The sequence below is a fragment of the Dryobates pubescens genome, chromosome 19, assembly GCF_014839835.1.
Source record: "Dryobates pubescens isolate bDryPub1 chromosome 19, bDryPub1.pri, whole genome shotgun sequence".
Taxonomy (NCBI): Eukaryota; Metazoa; Chordata; class Aves; order Piciformes; family Picidae; genus Dryobates; species Dryobates pubescens.
The window spans coordinates 9748601-9768677 of NC_071630.1; the positions used below are offsets into that span (position 1 = coordinate 9748601).

Genomic DNA, 20077 nt, shown 5'->3' on the forward strand with positions numbered 1-20077 from the left:
ACGCCATGCACAGCTCTGGCCGGGAGTGAGGGCCCCAGCCTGGGGCCAGGGCTTCAGCACCCTGCAGGCCGCGGCAGGCGGGCAACTGTCTTGCTGTGGTTCCCCTCCTCTGTTTCTTGTCAGGCCACAGGACTCTGAGGTTAGCAGCTGCATCGCAAAGCTTTGTGCAGAGACCTATGAGTCTATTGCTGTTGGCATTGCGGTACTGAACTGGTGCTGCTGGTAGATATCCATACTGGAAGTGCCTTGCTGAGGCAGTGCCTACTTGGCTGTGGTGACATCCTCAATGCATCCAATGGCAAAGAGCTAGGGACAGATGATGCAGTAACCCTTCTGCAATGCCCAGAGCACATGGAAAATTTAGAAACTGACTGGAGTAAACCTTTGGGTTGTGCTTCTTGGTTGACCTTGTGTGCCTGGAAAGCACCTGCTGTGTTATGTGGGTGAAGTTACAACAGAGGATGCATTCATCAGTGCTTATCTGAGACATTCTTTGCTAGCCTATACAGTCATAGCCTGTCTTTAGTACAGTTTTTAATATTTTTGTGTTACCACAGAGTTAAGAGTTGCAGACTGATCTTCAGATAAGAAGGGTTTGTTTCTGAAACTCCAAGGTGCTGTAATGAAGCAAAACTATAAAGGTGTTTGGTTAGATTAAGTAGGTTGTTTTTTTTACCATGTCCATGTTCACTTAGTTACTGGCAGTGAGTCTTTCTGACTTTTTAGTTCAGTCAGGCTTTTCCAGAAAATATATAAAAACTACTCTTGCATGATCAGAACAAATGTTTCTGATTCTGCAGGCACCATCAGAGTTTAGCTCATAAAGTACCTATAGTGAAAGGGAAAGAGTAATGTACTGGTGTCTGTATCTAAACTAGTTTATGATATGTTTCTCTGATTACTAGCTCACCCACTGAATTATGTAAGTGATGCTGGACCTCTTTAGGCTTTGTTAACTCTTCAGCAGAAGAGCAGCAGTGCTTCTACTGTACATGAGCATGTCCTGTAGCTCATACCCCACTGGTTTAGAAGTATCCAGATAATGGGTTGATGAGGGTCATTACAGAGTTCTGCTGCATGACTGGATAGAAATATTGTTGATGCAAATAATTATGCAATGATAGGTCTAAGAAGGCTGAGTGGCACGTGTGGATGAGTGCAAGAATACTTAATGTTTAAAAGGTTAGGTCTAATGTTAAGGGCTTCCATTAGTTCTTTTGGGAGGACTAATGCATTTTACTGTTGGGAAGCTCTCTGTGATGTTAGTCTTAGCTGGAGTGGGTAGCCAAAGCTGTATAAGAATGGTCAGTTAGACTGATCAAATATTATGATATTATTTTTCTTTTCTAATGAAGTAGATATCTTCAGCTACAGTGTTGTTTCATAGTAAGTTAAAAAGTTGGCTTGTAACTCGGGATTTAAGTTAGACTAAAGCCACCATTTGGTCTGGTTTTGGAAGAGCGAGATACTTTAAAAGGGGAAGTCCACTCTATTATATGCAGCGGAAACTGTTTAAGAAGCTACCTCTGAGAGAGAGTTCCTTTGTACTAAGGGACTAACTTCACAAAACTGTGCTGCATGGCCTTTTATCAAATAGCTATATTTATAAAGTCCTTATTGTTCCAAGTTGTGCTTCATTTTGCAGCTATAGCTTTTACTGTGAAAGGCAAAGCAGATGTATATTTTATTCTCCTGAAAAATTATATTGAGTTGAGGCTTTTATTATCTCAGTGAAGTGTTACTAAAATAGTTAGAGCTTGTTCCAAATCATGGTGTATTTGTTTTATTACAGTTCTTAATGAACAGAGCAAATGGAGAAGACAGGATTTCTTTCTTTTGTTAGAAAATCAGATGCTGTACAAAGATTTTAATTTAATTGTTCTATTTTCCCTTCCTTTAATTTTTTGTTATTATAAGTCATTGTAGCAAGACAACAATGACTGTGGCTGTCTTGTTAGATGTAAGCCTGTGGTAATATCAATGATAATCTGATCAGTTCCAGGGAGCCAAAAAGGTCAGTTACATTCTGGCTAAAATCTGCCATTGCTTGCTACGTTTAAAAGTTATCTGTGCCGTCTTAATTGTAGGATTAGAGTATATATATATTTTTCAGAATTGTAAGGAAGAGGTATTTTCTTATTACAACAACAAACTTAGAGATATTCACAGAATCACAGAATCACCAGGGTTGGAAGAGACCTCAAAGATCATCAAGTCCAACCCGTCACCACAGACCTTATGACTAAACCATGGCACCAAGTGCCGCATCCAATCATATTAGGCACCAAATAACTTGCATAATGTTTTTCCAAGCTTGGAATGAGACATAGTTCCTGTTGTAGAGCCTGTCAGGTTCACTGTGGGCAGTGCAGAAGGGACCACCCTGCAGGTAAGAAGGGACTGTTCTTTGCTACTCTGTTGGCTTACCCAAAAAAATGTTTATTGAAGTGGTAGAATTGCACTGAATAGCTTTAATGTCAGACATGGGACTGAAAGCAGCTAGCTGTATGATATTGAAAGACAGTTTTGTGGTATTAAGGAGAGAGAGCAGAAAAGAGTGCCCTTTAGTGAAGAGCAGGTCAGGAGATAGTGGCATGGGTTGAGGGGGAGGAGAGTTGGAAGAAATTACGAAAGGGAAGCGAGAAGGGGCATGGTCAAATTAGCTATCAACTTGGAAACTGAAACTGCTTGTGATAGAGAGTAGTGGACTGAGGAGAGGAAGAGAACCAGAGATGGTGTGGCTGGTGCCTGCATGTGCACAGAGATTTTTTTAAACCTGTTCTGCTCAGGGATGTGGTTCAGGAGAGCGGTTGGAAATGATGTGACAGCTCCTGCTACTTGTGTGAAAATGATATCCTTCTTTCTCTTTGCGTGGATGAAACAGGAGGTTCCAGGGCATCCTGTTTGTAAATAATCTTGCTGAGGAGTATCAGTCTTTTAAGTAGCTGATGCAGTGATGTGTGGGAGACCAAAGCACAGAAACTTGCTAATGTTTATGAGAGATGCTGTGTCTGCATCTCTTTTTTGGCTGTTTTGTGCCAAGATGTCTCCCGGGTGTATGCATGCTTTTTTTTTGTCACAAGGAGATGTAAATCTGTGTTTGTAATGGTGGGGGTGTACATGCAGTTGAAGATGTGTGTCCAAAAAGCACATGGAAGTTATGCCCCTTAATGTGATTTTTAAAATGTATTTGGGATAAGAACACTGTGTCCTTCTGAGAGAGAAGAGAGGCTCAGAAATTTAAGTGACAGGTCATTGTGTGCAGTGGCTGCTCCACCCAGCTCTTTGCTTTTAATAGATTTTGCAACAGCATATCACCAAAGTGTCTGTGGTACTGCTCTACATAATGACCATTTGTGCTTTCTGTCAGGATAAACCGATGGGATGCTGTTAATGTTAGCCATGTATCTGCCTTGCATTTGAATGGGCAGGAGTCCCAGGTAGTTTCAAGTTACACAAATGTGTGTTTTAAAGAAATTAAAATGCTGGTTTGAATGTTGAATTTTCTCTCTCTCTTTTTTTTTTTTTTTTTTATTTAGGACACTGGAAACCACAAAAGCTTGATTGAAAAAAAAAAAAAAGAGAAAATGCCCAGGAAGAGTATGGACTATGGAGCGCTGCCTGAGTATGAGAAAAGCCAGATCAAAAGGACCTTGGAGTTGGGAACGGTTATGACCGTGTTCAGTCTTAAGAAGAGCAGTCCAGAAAGGAGGACTATTCAAGTCATAATGGAAACCAGGCAGGTAGCCTGGAGCAAGACAGCTGACAAGATTGAAGGTTTCTGTGAGTATTTTTGAAGTGGAGCTATCTTCATTGATGATCTGGATGAGGGCATTGAGTCGATCATCAGTAAATTTGCATATGGCACCAAGCTGGGGGCAGGTGTTGATCTGCTAGAGGGCAGAGAGGCTTTGCAGAGGGACCTTGACAGGTTGGACAGATGCGCAGAATCCAACAGCATGAGATTTAACACATCCAAGTGCTGGGTTCTGCACATTGGCCGCAGCAACCCCGTGCAGTGCTACAGGCTGGGGTCAGAGTGGCTGGAGAGCAGCCAGGCAGAGAGGGACCTGGAGGTACTGGTTGATGGTAGGCTGAACATGAGCCTGCAGTGTGCCCAGGTGGCCAAGAGGGCCAGTGGCATCCTGGCCTGTATCAGGAACAGTATGGCCAACAGGAGCAGGGAGATCATTCTCCCCCTGTACACTGCACTGGTTAGGCCACACCTTGAGTCCTGTGTCCAGTTCTGGGCCCCTCAGGTTAGGAAGGATGTTGACTTGCTGGAACATGTCCAGAGAAGGGCAACAAAGTTGGTGAGGGGTTTGGAACACAAGCCCTTTGAGGAGAGGCTGAGGGAGCTGGGGTTGCTTAGCCTGGAGAAGAGGAGGCTCGGAGAGGCCTTATTGCTGTCTACATGAAGTGAGGTTGTAGCCAGGTGGGGGCTGGTCTCTTCTTCCAGGCAACCAGCACCAGAACAAGAAGACACAGTGTCAAGCTGCACCAGGGGAGGTTTAGACTGGATGTTAGGAGGAAGTTCTTCATAGAGAGAGTGCCCATTGGAATGAGTCGCTATCATTGGAGCTGTTCAGGAGGAGACTTGATAGGGTGCTTGGTTGCATGGTTTAGTTGATTAGATGGTGTTGGATGATAGGTTGGACGCGATGATCTTGAAGGTCTCTTCCAACCTGGTCTGGTCTATTCTATTCTATTCTATTCTATTCTATGTTAGTAATAAATTGATGCAATTGTCAGATACTGATTTGATAAGCCTTTGTCAACATAATGAATTTCTTGGCTGAAAATTTGGTAATTGGTGAGAAAATTCTGAATTGTTGCAATGTAAGTGAAGAATCTTCTGCAACTTGTTGTTAAACTACCTAATGCTACTCAAATATAATTCATTTGCATTTAGCCTGAGCCCTATTCTCAATGTTTTCCTCATCAGATATGATGGTGCTTGTATTCTCCGGATGGAGTTGCTGAGTGACAACTGTTTTTCATCATTAAACATCAAGTTGTTTTGTAAATTCAAGCAAGTGATACTTTTTTACCTCTTTCTCTCTCCAAAAAAAAAGAAAAAAAACCCCAACCAACTCCAAATGCAAGGAAATTTAATTCAAATTCCATTTTTTTTTTTGTAGGGAATTTGCTGTTTCAGGATAGAAATCCTTATTTAGGACTGTTATTGGAAAATACCAATGAGTTAGGATGGTAAAGCTATGAGATATAAAAGACGGTTTCAAGGTCCTCAGCTGACACTGTCTCTTTAGTTGATATCTGAACTGAATAAGCCCACTATTTATAACAAGGTCAGGAAATAGAAGGGTGGTATAAAGCTACATTGGACTGCAAAAGCTACTGCAGAAGAGTAAAGTGTGACTGATCTTTGACTCTTGCTGAGCATGGCTGATGCCAACCAACCTCAGCCTGTGCTTTTTGGGACTTGTGCACCTCCTGTTAATGTAATGCAGCTACAGTGCCTTATATGACTGTATGATGACTTTTAAAATTTATTATGGGCATAATTTTGCTATGTCACTGATAAATGGTGTTAACCAGTTGAAACCTGAGAGAAAAATAAGGTTCTGTGAATGCGATAAAGAGACCAAGGTGTAATTAAGGGGGGAAAAAAAAAGAAAGAAAAAAGCCATTGGTATGGAGAATAAAGCAGATGGTTCTCCTTGTAGCATGTTACAGTCTGGGGAGCTGGACTACACATGAGTGAATTCCATTGGGGAAGAAAAATAATCGTTGTGATACTATTTCAGTGCTACCCACTACAGCCAGGAGCCATGCTCCCTCTCACTGATGTGTGAGAAACCAGGAAGGAAGAGAATGGAGTTTGTCTGCTGACTTGTGGACTTGCAGAAGGGTTTTTTGCGTAAATACACATTAAGACAAAAATGCATTGATTGATGAGGTTGCAAAGACGGGCACTGAGAAATTGCATCACTTTTGGACTGACTGTGTAGCCTCCCATTGTGATCCTTACAAGTATTAAATCTTTGTTTGCTACTGTTTCCATTGGTTCCTGTCTCATTCCTTGTGTAGACTGGACCTGCAGCTGGAAATATAATGTAATGGAATGAAAGACTGGTTGTTTGGAGGATGTTTTTATCATTGGTGATGATGGAAATGTAGTCATATGCAGTGTTCTGGGGAAAAGCAAGCATGTCTGGAGACCCTAATTAACAGGTACTCCAGATCATAATCTTGCAGTGTCTCAGTTTCTCATGTGGAAAATGAGGATAATTATCCCTTTGATAATGACACCTGTGATTACCAGTACATTACTGGTTCAGGTACGCTCAGATACTGAAGGGAGTTGTGCCCTCAAAAAAAGTACCTAGAGGAGGTGAATAATTCAGTTATGAAGCACATGGCTTGAGTATGCTTAGCAAAGAAAGGCCAGGGTTACATACAGGACGATAAGAATAAAATGAAACAGAAAATGGCCACTTAGTGGGTGAAGGAGGCCTTAGAGTCCTTTGGCAAAGCCAGTATTTATCATGTAGTAAAGACTTGTTTGCACAGAGGCTGATTTTAAAGCCCTACTTAACTGTGCATTCCAGATTTTGGGGTCAAATTTTTTAGTGTACTTGACTCGTAATCTTCTTTTATCAGAGCCTCCTTGGGGGTGGTGTATGTTTGTGGTGATACATCCCCATAAAAGAGTTTGCCTTATGCATAGATTCTTAACATGCTAAAAAGAAGGTGAATATTGCAATTGAACTCTTAACATCGTAACAGTCCAGCGGTGTTATAACTTGCTTCCAGTTATGCAGGCAGTCATGACTGCCACAGGGAATAGAGCTACAGACCTATGACCTACCCAAAGGCCATCTGCCTGAAAACTACAGTGCTATAGCAATTTTTTAAATTGAGCAACATTTAAGTGACCTTTATAATGATGAAAACTTTAGGTCTCAGAATGTGTCATACTGTAAAGAATGAATATGCAAAATATTGTTTTGTTGTCTTAAAAAGCAACAAATCTGCTCAAAGCCAAGACATATTTTGCAGGCACTGTGTTCTGAATATGGTATGAACAGTTACAATTTACCCTAAACTGTATCTGATTTACTTGAAATGAAATTCACAGCAGCTTTAACTTGCTGACAGGGTTTGTACTGAAGGGGAAGGAAATATTTTATTTATTTAAAGGCTGCAGTTGGTTCTTTTGACAGAGACACAGGCTTTCTTTTTGCTTGAAAAGTGGAGAAAATATGAATCTGAAGCTTTCATGTTTGATAATTGAATAGATGGGCTTCTGGAATACCGATGAGAAGGAATTAAAATGAAAGCTGTACTGAGGAGATGGCACCAACTTTGTGGTAGAAGAATTGTTTTGGCTTGTATAGCTACATGTGAATGTGGAGGACTCCTCACTGGTGTTGACTTTGAAAAGTAAACCCTACATTTTTGGTTTGTTATCTTTTTTTTTTTCTTTTTAGTGGCTGAGGGCATAGAGTTATCTTTTCAAGTATTATATTGTTTAATATGTTTGTGTTGTATACACAAGAAATAATACTTGTGATGGTTGTAATGGTTGCAATTTGTGTGTGGTGCAGTCCAGTTGAATATTCAGTATGGGTGGGAAAGGTCAGATGGCTTCTAATTGTCTGTGTGTGCTGTTTTAACCCACTGCTCTTTACAGAATGCAGAAAACTGAATGTTTGCATCTGCTGTGGGGTTTGTGTTTCCTAATCAGATAATGAGGGGGCTCTTAAGCTTTGGGACACAAATACAGTTTGGCAGTAAATAGAGAAGATGAAGACCAAGTTTTATACTTCATTTTAAGGCTCTTCCTTCGGAAATTAAAGGAAAAAGATTCCCGTCAACTGCCCTGTGTAGTGTTGGGAAGTGTTTTTATTGTCATGTTTGGCATACAGGGTTTCATTAATGTGTTAAAATGAATGCCAGCAGCATGTGTTTCTTTACATGGTTCTACAGAGAGATATGCAAATAGCTAAAGGAAGCAGGTCTGAGCTAGATGTGACTGTGTTCACCCATGCTTGGACCTCTTTAAGTCATCTTATTCTTGTCCTGTATGGAGAGACATTTTAGTTGCTCTAGTAGCTCTGAGATCATCTGAGGGAAATACTTGTAGATGCTGAGTACAAAATGTCAGAGCTTTTTCTTCTGCCTCTCACTTAATAGTAGTGTTTCATTGTGGTCTACATTGTCCTCATTTTAAGCTGTTAAAGATAACTTAGGTTTCCTAGCTGGACTATGGGGCTGCTTGTGGGGCTCAGAATCTCAGTGCTGTTGATCCTGTTGCTGTTGGTCATCAATGCCAAAAGACTGGTTTAACTTTTTATGACAATTTTTTTTTGCCTTGAGGAGTTGTGTGGGTTTTTTTCATTTGTTTATTCAGTTGCAGTTTTTTTTCTTGCCTCTGTTTGTTGGGCATTGTGTTTTGCAGTGTGATATTGATACTTCATCAGATCACCTGTGCCTTGAAGCCATTGTGGCATTTTTATTTCCCCCATTTATATTTCTTGGTATGCACTCATAACTCTAGTTTCAGGGAAGCCCAGGTCCTGGCTTTCAGTGGGAGAAATCTGCTCTGTTTCTTGGACGACAAGTTTTGGTGAGCATTGCAATTACAGCGCCCCATGGCTATACTGATCTGGCAAAAGGTTAGCAATGGATACAGGGTCTTGTGGAGTGAGGGTTATAAGTAGGACTGGTATTTGTGACTGTGTGAAATAACTTAGAGGTGATATTTTCACAGCCCAATATTAAATAGATGACTTACAAGGCTAGTCTCACCGATCTGCCCTGATAGTCAATTGGGAGAATGAAAGGCTCCTCCAGAACAAAGTGTAGTCCCTGCTCTGAATAACTGTCTGCTGGAGTCTCTTGCTCTGAATATTTAAAAAGTGTAATAACATCAGCTTCCCAGCTCTCAGGCAGTTTTTGTGCTTCATTCCTTTCATCTCTGTGGTCAGTTTAAGTGCAGGAGTTCTGTTGCAAAGCATTGTAAATGTAAAAATGTAATTATGAACTTTCAGAGGGAGTTTGAGTGTAAAAGAACAGAAATAATCATTTTTTGCGGGCCCATGTGTGTAAACCCTGTGGCACTAGGTCTGCAGCTGGTATCAGATACATTGCCAGAGAAAATAAGCAAATCTCTTTGAAGTCTGGGGTGAACCACAGTCTACCCTCACCATGTCTTCTTGCTGTAGCACAGCCTGACTTAGAAGCTGCCTAGCACAAGGGAAAGAATTTGCCAGCTTTGGTTATGTGGAGGAAAGTGTGTGGTGAGGGACTGTGTTTTTCATGGAGTGATACCCTAGTGCAAATGGGACTTGGCTATGGATTGTTTACCCATAGGTTTTTATGACTGTTGTACTGTTTGCAATTTAGGAACTACAGGTCTTGGTAACTAAACTAACTTTTGCTTTACCAACACATGAGAGAAGGAAACTACAGTTTCCTTGTAACGAGGGAATTGATTTGTTTAATTTGCAATGAGCCTTTTTCTTGGAGAAACTAATTCATGCATTTTAGATACATGACTGTGAAGCTCTGACTTTGCCAGCATGATTTATTGCAGTGTGTTGCTCAGTGTGTCACTTCCTTACAGCTCTGCTCTGTGTTTTTATTGTAGATTTACCCTTTACAACTGTGCGTGGATCTGTGAGGTGGCTCTTTAATCACACACACCCTATGTTGTTTCTCTCCACTTCAAACTGTAATAAGCTGGCCACACAATGGATGTATGTTGTACATCCTGGGGATACCTGGGGGTCACATCTGCCACCACATCAGCTACTCTGTTGGGCTGTTTCTTTGCTAGGATACCAAATGGCCCACAAAGAAGTGTACCGTTGTTGCTGAGATAGTTGTGGAGGAAACTGATGGACAGCAGTGAAAGGCAGAGGGGAAGGACTGGGTGGCCAAGAGTGAGGTCTCCCAAATTTCCTCATATTGTGGTATACACATTTATATGCATGTGAATAAGTTAGAGCCCAAAGAAGTGATGGTATTTAAGCTTGCAAAGCAAGTAGGTATCAAGGTGTAGATATCCAGGAAGCTGATCCGTAATGGGTATTTAATTCTTTATCAGATGTGAAGTGCTTTAAGGATAATTATGAAGTGAAAGTTTGTGGTGACTAGAGTGTGATTAGTCACTGGAAAATATGTGAGCTTCTGCGTACTCTTCCATGAATCTTTGTGTTAAGTGATGATTCACAGCCAGAAGAATTTACACTCCAAGAAATCTGTGGTGCCCTCCTTGAACGTGCAAGTGTGTGTTTTGCTAATTCAAGCATGCAGGTTTCAAGGAAGATTCTATTGAGGCCATTACACACAGTAACCATTTTTTTTTCTTCAGTCTAATAAATCTTGATAGAAAGGTATGATTGACAATGCATGACATTTTATTTTAGGATTAGCATAGACTGCTAATTTCACACGTTTCTCCTCTTCTGTGTTTTTCTGTCATATTTTTCCATAGTTCATGGAAAAAATGATGGTGGCTCACTTTGTAGTACAATTCTAACGTGAACTTTCTCTGTGATGTAAAACTTTTTTTTTTTTTTCTCCTTTGGAGGAGATGGTGTAAGCATATACAGCATCTGTATCTTTCTGGGAGAAGTGATGAGTATCTACATATTCTGCTGAGGAGTGTGAAATGAGTGCTTCTCTTGCCTTGAACGTTAAGACTTGCCCTTGTTAGTTTCTAGAAGTGACTTTTTTTCTTTTTTTACTTGTAGCAGAATTTCTTTATGACTGAAATTTCTTACTGTTTCAGACACAAATTAAACCCTATGTCCATATTCTGTCATTTTTTTTTCTGTGTTCTGAATTAAAAATCAGTATGTCATTGCAAAAGTGATTCTACTTCTTGCGCTTTGTGGAGTCTCTTTTCAAAGGAACATTAAAATTAACCTTTTTTTGTGTATTTTTTGTTTTGAAGCTGCCATGTTTCAGTCATTACCCAGGGGAACTTTGTGTAAGTCTTCAGCTGAGTATTTAGAGTTTGGTTTCTGTGGTCAAATGAAAAAAAAGAACGTGTGTGGCCTTTAGCTGTTTTCAAATAGTATCTTCCTTTAGCAGCTCAGTTCTGTAATAGTTAATGCTGACTTACAACAACCAGTATTCCTGTTCTGGCCAGCCAGTGAAATGGGGATAGAATGACCTTCACCTATATGCACATGTTAGCACCCCTAATATAATTGGTAAATGTGAATGGGCCATGTAGGTACGCCAGAAGTTTTACATGGCAATGCTTGTTTTGTTTTGTTGCATGGAGCAGAATGTAAACTTTTATGGGCACATGTAAATCTTACCCTGTTCTTGTCTCATTTTGTGAAGGTGCCTTTTAATTACATTTGAGATGTATGGCTCTTGAATTCAGAACTCAAACTGGGAAGGGTTGTAGTATGTTTTTGTTCTCCTGAGCAGTCCAATGAGACGTTATTAATATAATGGTAATTTGTTGTTACTGTGCATAACAACTCTGTGTCCTGATCACTTAAACATCTGTGAGTTTACAAGGTGCACTTCTCTAAAACTTATGTCAGTCACACAGCTAAATCCCCAGAGGACCCCTTGGAAAGGTAGTCATGTACTTTCTCAAGATGTACCACAGTGTTTCTCATGTTCCATCCTTGTAACTGTGTTTTCAGATAATTTTGTGGCTTACATGTCATGACTTCCTTGGGACATTGAATTTCTCACTAAATTTCACTGCGTGAGCTAAATTACTTTTCATGCAACATGCTGTCATACTGCAGGATATTTTTGCTTTCATGTGGCCATCAGGTCAAGGGAGGTGATTATGCAGCCCTATTCTGCTTTGGTGAGACCCACCTAGAGTACTGTGTCCAGCTCTGGAGTCATCAGCACAAGAAGGACGTGGACCTGTTGAAGTGAATCCTGAGGAGGGCCACAAAACTGATCACAGCACTGGAACCCCTATGCTATGAAGATAGGCTTAGAGAGTTGGGGTTGTTCAGCCTGGAGAAGAGAAGGCTTGGTGCATTATTGTGCCCTTTCAGTACGTAAAAGGAGCCTGTAACAAAGAAGAAGACAGACTTTTTAGCAAGACTTGTTGCAGCAGGCCAAGGGGTGATGGGTTTAAGCTTCGTCTTTTGCTCAGCTTGCACAGCACCTAATGTAGTGGAATCCATGTTCTGTTTTAGTGCCTGCCTGTAAGTGTAACTGAAGGAAAGGTAACAGCAATTTGTACCTGTAAGTGTGTGATTATGTGTGATCACTGCTGCCAGGTTATTTGAATGGAGATCTGTAGAGATGTTGAGGATCAAAGGTTATTGTTAAGTTTATGGCAGTAAAGAGCTCTAGCAGGCGCTCTGGAAGGCACTGAGCAATTAATCTGTGCAGCCTTTGGAAAGTAGCTCTGTAGTAGTGTAATGATCCATTGAATTAACTGATTTGCTGAACAACACACAACAGCAGGAGATGAAGTTCAGCAGCTTCAGGCTCTGAACTGCTATGAATAGTGTACATCCAGATCAGAGCCTGAAATGGGATGGTAATTGAAGGTGCCTTGGAGTCCAGTCTTGTTAAGAATTGTCAGAATCAATAGGTGACTGATGAGGCTGCCAGGGAGATCCTTTTAGCTTGTGGAAATAACCACATGAAGGAAAGGATAAAATGTAAACTACAATTGTAGAGTAGATTTCTGAACTGTTTGATTTGGGATCAGATGTGTTGAGAGTGTCCTTGCCTTGCTGGATGTGAGTCAACTTCTCTGCAGGACATACTCTGATTTATATTTCCTTGGAAAATGCAATAATCACACCTGCAAGCATATTGGATTTGATCTGACCCTGCAAGCTGCATATGTTGAGGTCTGTGCTTTTTTTCAGGTGTATTAGGCCCCATTAGTATCTCTCTGTGAAGCCAGGTCAGGATATGGCTCTGCAATTTGGATATGGCTCTGCAATTTGGATGTGGCTCTGCAATTTGCACATAGGACTGAGCAGGAGGAAGCCTCCAGTACTTCCAGGCAGTAAGAAGACTGTGTTTGAGGTGCTGTGCTTGTAGTTCTGGCACAGGAATGAAGCTACAGCTTTAATTGTTCAGAGACAGATGGTACCATAAAAAGTTCACAGTAACTGTGTAGCAGCTACGTTGGTACAGTTGATTTACTAATCTGAAGTATGTTGCAGCTTTTCTTGGCCTGTTCTTCCTTTTTTGGTTCATATGGGATCAACTGTTCTGGACTTAGTGGGTACTGTTTAGAGGTGCTGGGTGACTCCAGCCTATGAGGGGAGATAGCAGAGCTTACTGCAAAACCAAAATTTATGCCTGATGTACATGGCTCTTTTCTCTCTGTGATTTCTGCCTTAGCTTTTATTTCAGTAATATATAATAGTGTGTCCTAAAGACACTATAAAATGTCATTAGGATATATGCAGGTAGCTTCTCTTAATTTTCTGAAACTTTAACATGTATTATGTCTTTCTTTCTTTCTATAAAAATATAAAGAATGTTTAATAAAACTTGTTTTGTACATCTGCTTCATATATTATTTAAGGAAATAGTAAATTCTTGCTAGAGTTTTGTAGGACCTATATAATATGTTGCCCTAAAAGCACAGGAATATAACATTTTATATTTGAGGGATTTTATATATAAGTTTTTTCTCTCTTTTTCTTTCTTCTTGCTGAAAGATTCCTCTGCTTACTAAGTACTTAGAAATTGGGGTATAGTAATCTCTATTTCAAAGACCAGTTGGAGAAACAGTAGCATGGTTACCAGTGTGAAACCTGTGCATAGAAAAATCCTTGTGCCAAGATGTATAGGCACAAGCATTTGTGCAGGAGAATGGGATGATAGAGTTGAAAGGTTGTAATGCAGGGAAAAGAGCCGTGGTGAGAATGTGGGGAGACATTGAGTAAGTTTGTGTGTTTATTTCAGAGGTCAGTATGAGGTAAGAGTCACTTGAAATGACAATAGCAGTGCAGATTGTGAAATCTGGTTTATTTATGCTTGAGGGGGTCTTTATGTTGTGATGTTTATATGTGTGATGATTGGAGTTGCTCTTGCCAGTGATTAGAATGAGCCAGCATGATGCACAGTCTTGTTTATTGCAACCGTGCAACCTCCTTATCTGAGAGGTGAGTATCAAGTGAATGGGGCCAATCTCTTTTCAGTGGTGCACAGTAGTAAGACAAGGAACAATGGATACAAACATGAACATAGGTTTCACCTCAACATGAGGAGAAGCTTCTTTACAGTGTGGGTGATGGAGCACTGGAATAGGCTGCCCAAGGGGGTTGTGGAGTCTCCTCTGAAGGCTTTCAAAACATGCCTGGATGAATTCCTGTGCAGACTACCTTAGGTGACCCTGCCTTTCGCAGGTGAGTTGGACTCAGTGATCTCTGGTGGTCCCTTTCAACCTCTAATATTCTGTGATTCTTCCCTCTCCATTTGGATACTTTCTATCCCTGCACCCTGATTCTTCTCTGCTGATCATCTAACCCCTCCATGAATTGGAGGGATTAGATGATCTTTTTGAGATGCTGGCATTTTGGGATGGGTGTTTGAAGGATTCAAGTGAGACTTGATGGTAAGGGGATCTGAGTCATCAGCAGGAGCTTTTGATTGGTGGTCATTTATGTCCATGTCATAAATTTATCTTAGAAATATGCATCTAAATTTAGGGCCCATTAGATACTCAAATCTTAAGAGGTTTTTTTTTCATTGTTTGAGAGGGTGGCTGAGACAGAAATTGAGACATTAAAATCTCTAGAAGATAATTACATGTGGAAAAAATACTTGAAGAAGAATGCTTGTGGCCCTCAGTTCAGGTTAACCATTGAGGTCCCATTTTCCCAATTTAAGTTATTTAATGACTGAGAGAAAGGACTGTATGGTGGAATATATTTGGCTGCTTTACAGGGGATAAGAAATTCCAAGATGAATTAATATTTCATTGTCAGAATTTTATTGATGAACTTCTTTGCTTGTCTCTGTCCTTTCCATGTTGGAATCACAGAAACAGTGTTGCACAGGCAGAAGCTTTAACCTGAAGCTTTAACTCCCCCTCTGTTGGCACTTTTGTTCCTGATAAGGTGCTCGTTTGAAAGGGGTTTTATATTGCAGTGTTGTTAAATGCATGGAGAGGGACCTCCAGCTATTTTCCTTGGATCTTCTATGTCTGATAAACACATTTCAAGAGCAGCCATGAAATGTTTTTTCCTTTTCTTTTCCTTTCCCCACTGTTCATCCTGTAGCTTGTAAGTCAAGGCTGTCCAGAACTGTGAAGAGCTGTTTATTTGTCTGGTCCACAGGCAGAACAAACCCACTTCCTCAGTTTTCTAATGAGTATCTTATCTTCAGCATGCACATATTTCTGTTTTGGTGCTGTCTCACTGCTGTTATGCAGACCATGTAGCAATGGTTGGATAAAAAGGGAGCTGACTTCAGCAATGTGTGCTTGTGCAGTGTTAGCAATCTGCTGTGCTCTAATACATACCTGGGTTCTGTAGAAAGCAGCAAGTTGAAAGTGATACAACAGGTTATATTAAATGACAGAGATCTCTTTGGAGCTGACCAGGAAAAAACTCAAGTATTTTAATTGTTAGGCTGGGTTTTGTCTTTATATTCCTACTTTAAGTATTTTTCTTAGAAGTGCCAGTGGCTAGAGTAGCTTACAAGGTTAGCTGACTCTCTAAAGTCTGATGCTTAATTTTCAGGTGGGTAGGTTAAAAGTTGTATCTTTCCTTTTTTGTCTCTGAACAGCAGCCAATGGCAGTTTAAAATTTCTTGCTTAAAGGCCATTTATGAAATCATGTCTTCTGTCACCCGAAGGGGCTATGTGTATACACTTTGTCCATGGACAGCCAGTGATAATGAAATGAGAAAATTACAACAAATTCTTTTTCTTCTTATCCTTCTCTACTTCTGTTTGTTAGTCAGTAATACATTTAATTGCAGATTCATTGGTCACAAGCTGCTGCAATCTGCATTTCTCCCCAATAAAGATCTATAAGTTCATGTATAGAGATGTTTCATATATTTGTGCATGCTTTGAGTTGTTCATCTTACAGTTTCAGGCTCTGCTGGAATGTCAGTGCAGTTGTATTGACTGAATGTTGTTTCCTTTCAGTGGATCTGATGGAAATAAAAGAAATTCGCCCAGGAAAGAATTCGAAGGACTTTGAGCGTTGCAAAGCCAAGCAAAGAGAAGAACACTGCTTTACTGTTTTTTATGGTACCCAGTTTGTCCTCAACACCCTAAGCTTAGCAGGTACTTTTTTCATATTAGTTTCTTCTTTAAACTTAGTAAATCCATTGATGTAACAGTAGTGCAAAGAGCATTGCTTTGGCAGTTCAGGAGTGCACCAGATGTGTAAGATCTGGACATAGACCTTTTACTTGGCCCTTCATGTGCGTGAGCTGCTGCATTTGTAATGTTTTGCTTTCCAACAGGGTATCATGTGACTGAGTGTAGTTTCTGATTTGCTCAATCATTTCTAGCAAGGTAGACTTTTGTTGGTTAAATTTCACTGGTAAGGTTTGCAAAACTGAAGAGCAGAGGTAAGCAGAGCATTGTCCTCCTTAAAATCAGCAAAGGATTTGTTATTGTCTTCAGTGTGGCTAGGGTATTACTCTGGCATTTTTATCCTGGCTGAAACTATTCGGGAAACAATAGCCATAAAGAGTTAGACTACAGCTGTTTCTCAGAAACTTTGTATCATCTATGAGCAATTTAGAGCACGACTAATTTAGAAAATGTAAGTTCTAGTTTGGGTGTTGTGTGTGCATGTCACCTGATAATACTAAACCTCTTGTAAAGAAATACTAGAGGACCATAAATAAAGTAGGAAGATGATAAATTGAAAATGAAAAGATGCATGTGAGTTGTATCCTGTATCTGTGTGAAGTGTTGGGGCATCTGTTTCAGGTAAGATTGTCCAGAGTGACAAAAACAAAGATTTTGAAATGAAAAAGGATATAAATTCTTACAGTGCAGGCTGAGTACAGTTTCTAACTAGTGGAGTTTACAAAGCAATTTCTCTTCTATAAAGTTTGTGCTAGGTCCTTGGTTTAGAATTATACAAATGCTTTATTTGGAGCGGTAGTTCTCTCTGTCTTGTGCAGGAACGGGTCCATTAAAATCATTAAATTCATTGTAAAATTTTAATGGGAGAATCAGGGAGTGCTCTGTCAGCATTTTAATGGTAATGAGCTTTTTTTTTTTGGAAATGGAATTAATTTCTTATAGAATCCAGTACTAGAAGAAAGGGTTTTTTTGCAGTCTGATGCACTGGAAATTAAAGACTGCTTGTAACTAATCCATTGTTACAGGCTTTTAACTTTAAATAAGTTTTACCATTGTTGGATGAAGTCTGTGAAAATTTTGAGTAAGTGGCTGCACTGAAGTGCAGCTGTACTGGATACTTTAGATTGATTTCCTCTAACAATGCCCTCATCCCTCCTCCATGACAGTTCTCAAAACCAGACCTCTGCCAATACTTTGAAAACACTTCGTACCATGAGAAATGTTTCTTTATTTCTGAACTACAGAAGAACATGACATAACTTTCAGTTAAGGGGGAAATCCTTTTCCTTGTTGAAATGCTTTGTTGTGGTTTCTTAAAACAATATAAAATAATTGTTACTTAAAGGGAATGGTAGCTGTCATAAAGGGCAGGATTGTCTTGGGAGCAGAATTGGTTTGGCAGTGGTGATGGGTGTTCTTTCCAAAATTGTAACTAATTGAAAAACATTTCCATGGGGAGCTGAGGCTGGATTCTAGCTCTGTCCTTGGGGGATAAAGCATTGCTCGTAAATGGGTTTAAATAAGACATAATCTTTTGGGAAACTGTTTTGTTTGAGGGCAGTTAAAGGAATTAACACAGATTACAGCTACTCGGTGAAAATAATTTTTCAGAACTGGTTTAACTGAAAAATGCTTTCTGAAATTTCAGAACCAACATCCTGAAGCAAATGAACTTTGTCCATCTGAATGCTGTAATGATAACATCTCACCCAAGGCCCAAAAAAATGGTTTTAGCTTAACTGTTATTCTATAGGGAAGGTTCTATCCAGCATACAGTTCATTGTCTTGCATCTATTGGGTCAAAGCATTACCAAATTCAGTCACTTTAAATGATGTAAAGGACTCTTCTGGTTTGAGAAATTGAAAGGCAAAATACATTTAAGACAAAACAAGGCAGTAATAAACCAATGTGTAAGGTTGGGAGGAAGATGTATCTTGTTTCTAGTGTTAAGCTACCTAAGGAATTTTAGACCTTATTATTTCAACTTGTATTAAAATGTGTTCTGTATAAACTACACCAGTTTTGTGCATCGCTCCCTTCCTGTTCCTCATGATACTACTATGATACTCTTCCCTAAGTCTAGTTAGCACATTCTGTCTTTAAAGGCATGGTTAGGAGCAGGCAGTAGGTGGGTAGCTACATCCATCAAGAGCAAGTACTTCCAATTTTTTTCTAGGCTGCTTGGAATATAATGAATTAGCTGTACGCTAGAACACACTGAGTTCTTTTGTCTGTGTGCTTCAAGTTGCTCTAGATCACTGGGCTTTTGCCATTTGAGAGACAGAAGATAAGAAATTTAATTTTTATTGTGTTACTACAAGAGCTCATCAAAAGTTTCATGGTCTTTCTGCTGAGATACTGAACCTGCCTACTGTGATAGGCAGACTTCTAAAAGGAGGTATTTTTTTACAACTCACCTCCGAATCTGTGGTGGTTTTTTATTTTGTTGTTAGCAACTTGAAGCTATCGAATCAGATTTATCAAAGGGAAAGGTTAATCAGCAGCTTTGCATTCGAGGGTTTATCAAGACAAGTTATGTCTTGCTTTTGTGTTGATTCTGGTTTTGATGATTGTCATGGGATCTGACTTTTTTCAGCTGACTCTAAAGATGATGCTGATAAATGGTTATGTGGCTTGAATATCTTGTATCAAGAGGTCATGAGTGCTCCCACGCCTGCAATAACAGAGAGGTATGTGGACATACTTTCACTTTGTGAGACTTGATGCCCTCCCTTGCTAGCTGACCAAACTGTAGTTTTGGTGTTGTCTTTACCTATTTGCTGCTCCAGTAAGGGAGGAAGTATTCTTAATCTGTTCTTACCTAGCTGCTGCACAAAGTGCTACTGGGTTCAAGGCTATGTTTGTGAAGCAGGGTGATTCCTGTGGAGACTGAGGATAAGCTTAATAAGGGCATGCTGTGTTCAACCTTCAGATCAAAATTGTGTCTGTATATATTTACTATTAATGCTACTTACAGTATTTTGCTCTGCAGCTAAAATTGACATGCACTTTATTGAGGATTTTCTTTAAAATTCTCTAAACCCTTCACCATCACCCTTAATTTTTTTATTTGTATGCACCCAACATATTTTGGAGCTAGCAGCCTCAACTGGTATAAATCATTGACTTGATGGAGTTACTCCAGTTTGGATTAGCTGAAGGTTTAGTTTGCTTTGTCCACTTAATTTTTTACAGCTTCTGGTTGCTCATTCTTTTCTGTCCTGCCTGCCCACTGTTGTTTATGTAACTGCAAAATGTAGTATTGAGCAGCAGCAAAGTATATATTTACAGATATGATTATAAAATGGTCTGAATCCTTAGATGTTGCACTGGAAATGTTTTTGTTGTAGTAAAAGAGATGTATCATATGACTTTTAAATATTTCTATTGAATTTAATGTTGATAGTTCATTGTCTGTGTTTTCTTTATAATTGTTAGTGTAAACTTTTTTTCTTTTCCCCCTTCTTTTCCACAAGCTGGCTGAGAAAGCAGATCTACTCTGTTGATCAAACTAGAAGAAATAGGTAAGAAGCTATCTTTCTTTGTTCAGTTTATTTTTACTGAACTTTTGTTGCAGATTCTAACATGAAACAAAGAGAAATAATTTATGCAAGATGAAGAAATATGAGATCCCTGAAAATGGCATTTGCTCTTGCTTTAAGAGCTTGACTTTTGCCTTTTGCTAAACATGTGTTCATAGCACTTGCTCATGTTCATGGTATAATGAGGCAGCAAATGATGAAACATAAATAGTTTTAGCCTAGGGTTACCCTGTCAGAATAAGGGAAGGGAGCTGTCTTCTTCCAGTC

The 20077-nt window shown here is 39.7% G+C and overlaps 1 protein-coding gene across 1 annotated transcript in view; it reads left to right on the forward strand.

Annotated features, from left to right (window-relative positions):
* The first annotated feature begins 3575 nt into the window (after positions 1-3575).
* The window catches only part of PLCG2 (phospholipase C gamma 2), a 54079-nt gene continuing 37577 nt past the window's right edge, over positions 3576-20077 (forward strand). Inside the window, exons 1-4 of the mRNA XM_009901143.2 lie at positions 3576-3783; positions 16091-16231; positions 18865-18958; positions 19745-19792. Of these exons, the coding sequence (XP_009899445.2) occupies positions 3588-3783; positions 16091-16231; positions 18865-18958; positions 19745-19792 (479 nt within the window). The 5' untranslated portion in view covers positions 3576-3587. The remainder of the gene's footprint in view (positions 3784-16090; positions 16232-18864; positions 18959-19744; positions 19793-20077) is intronic.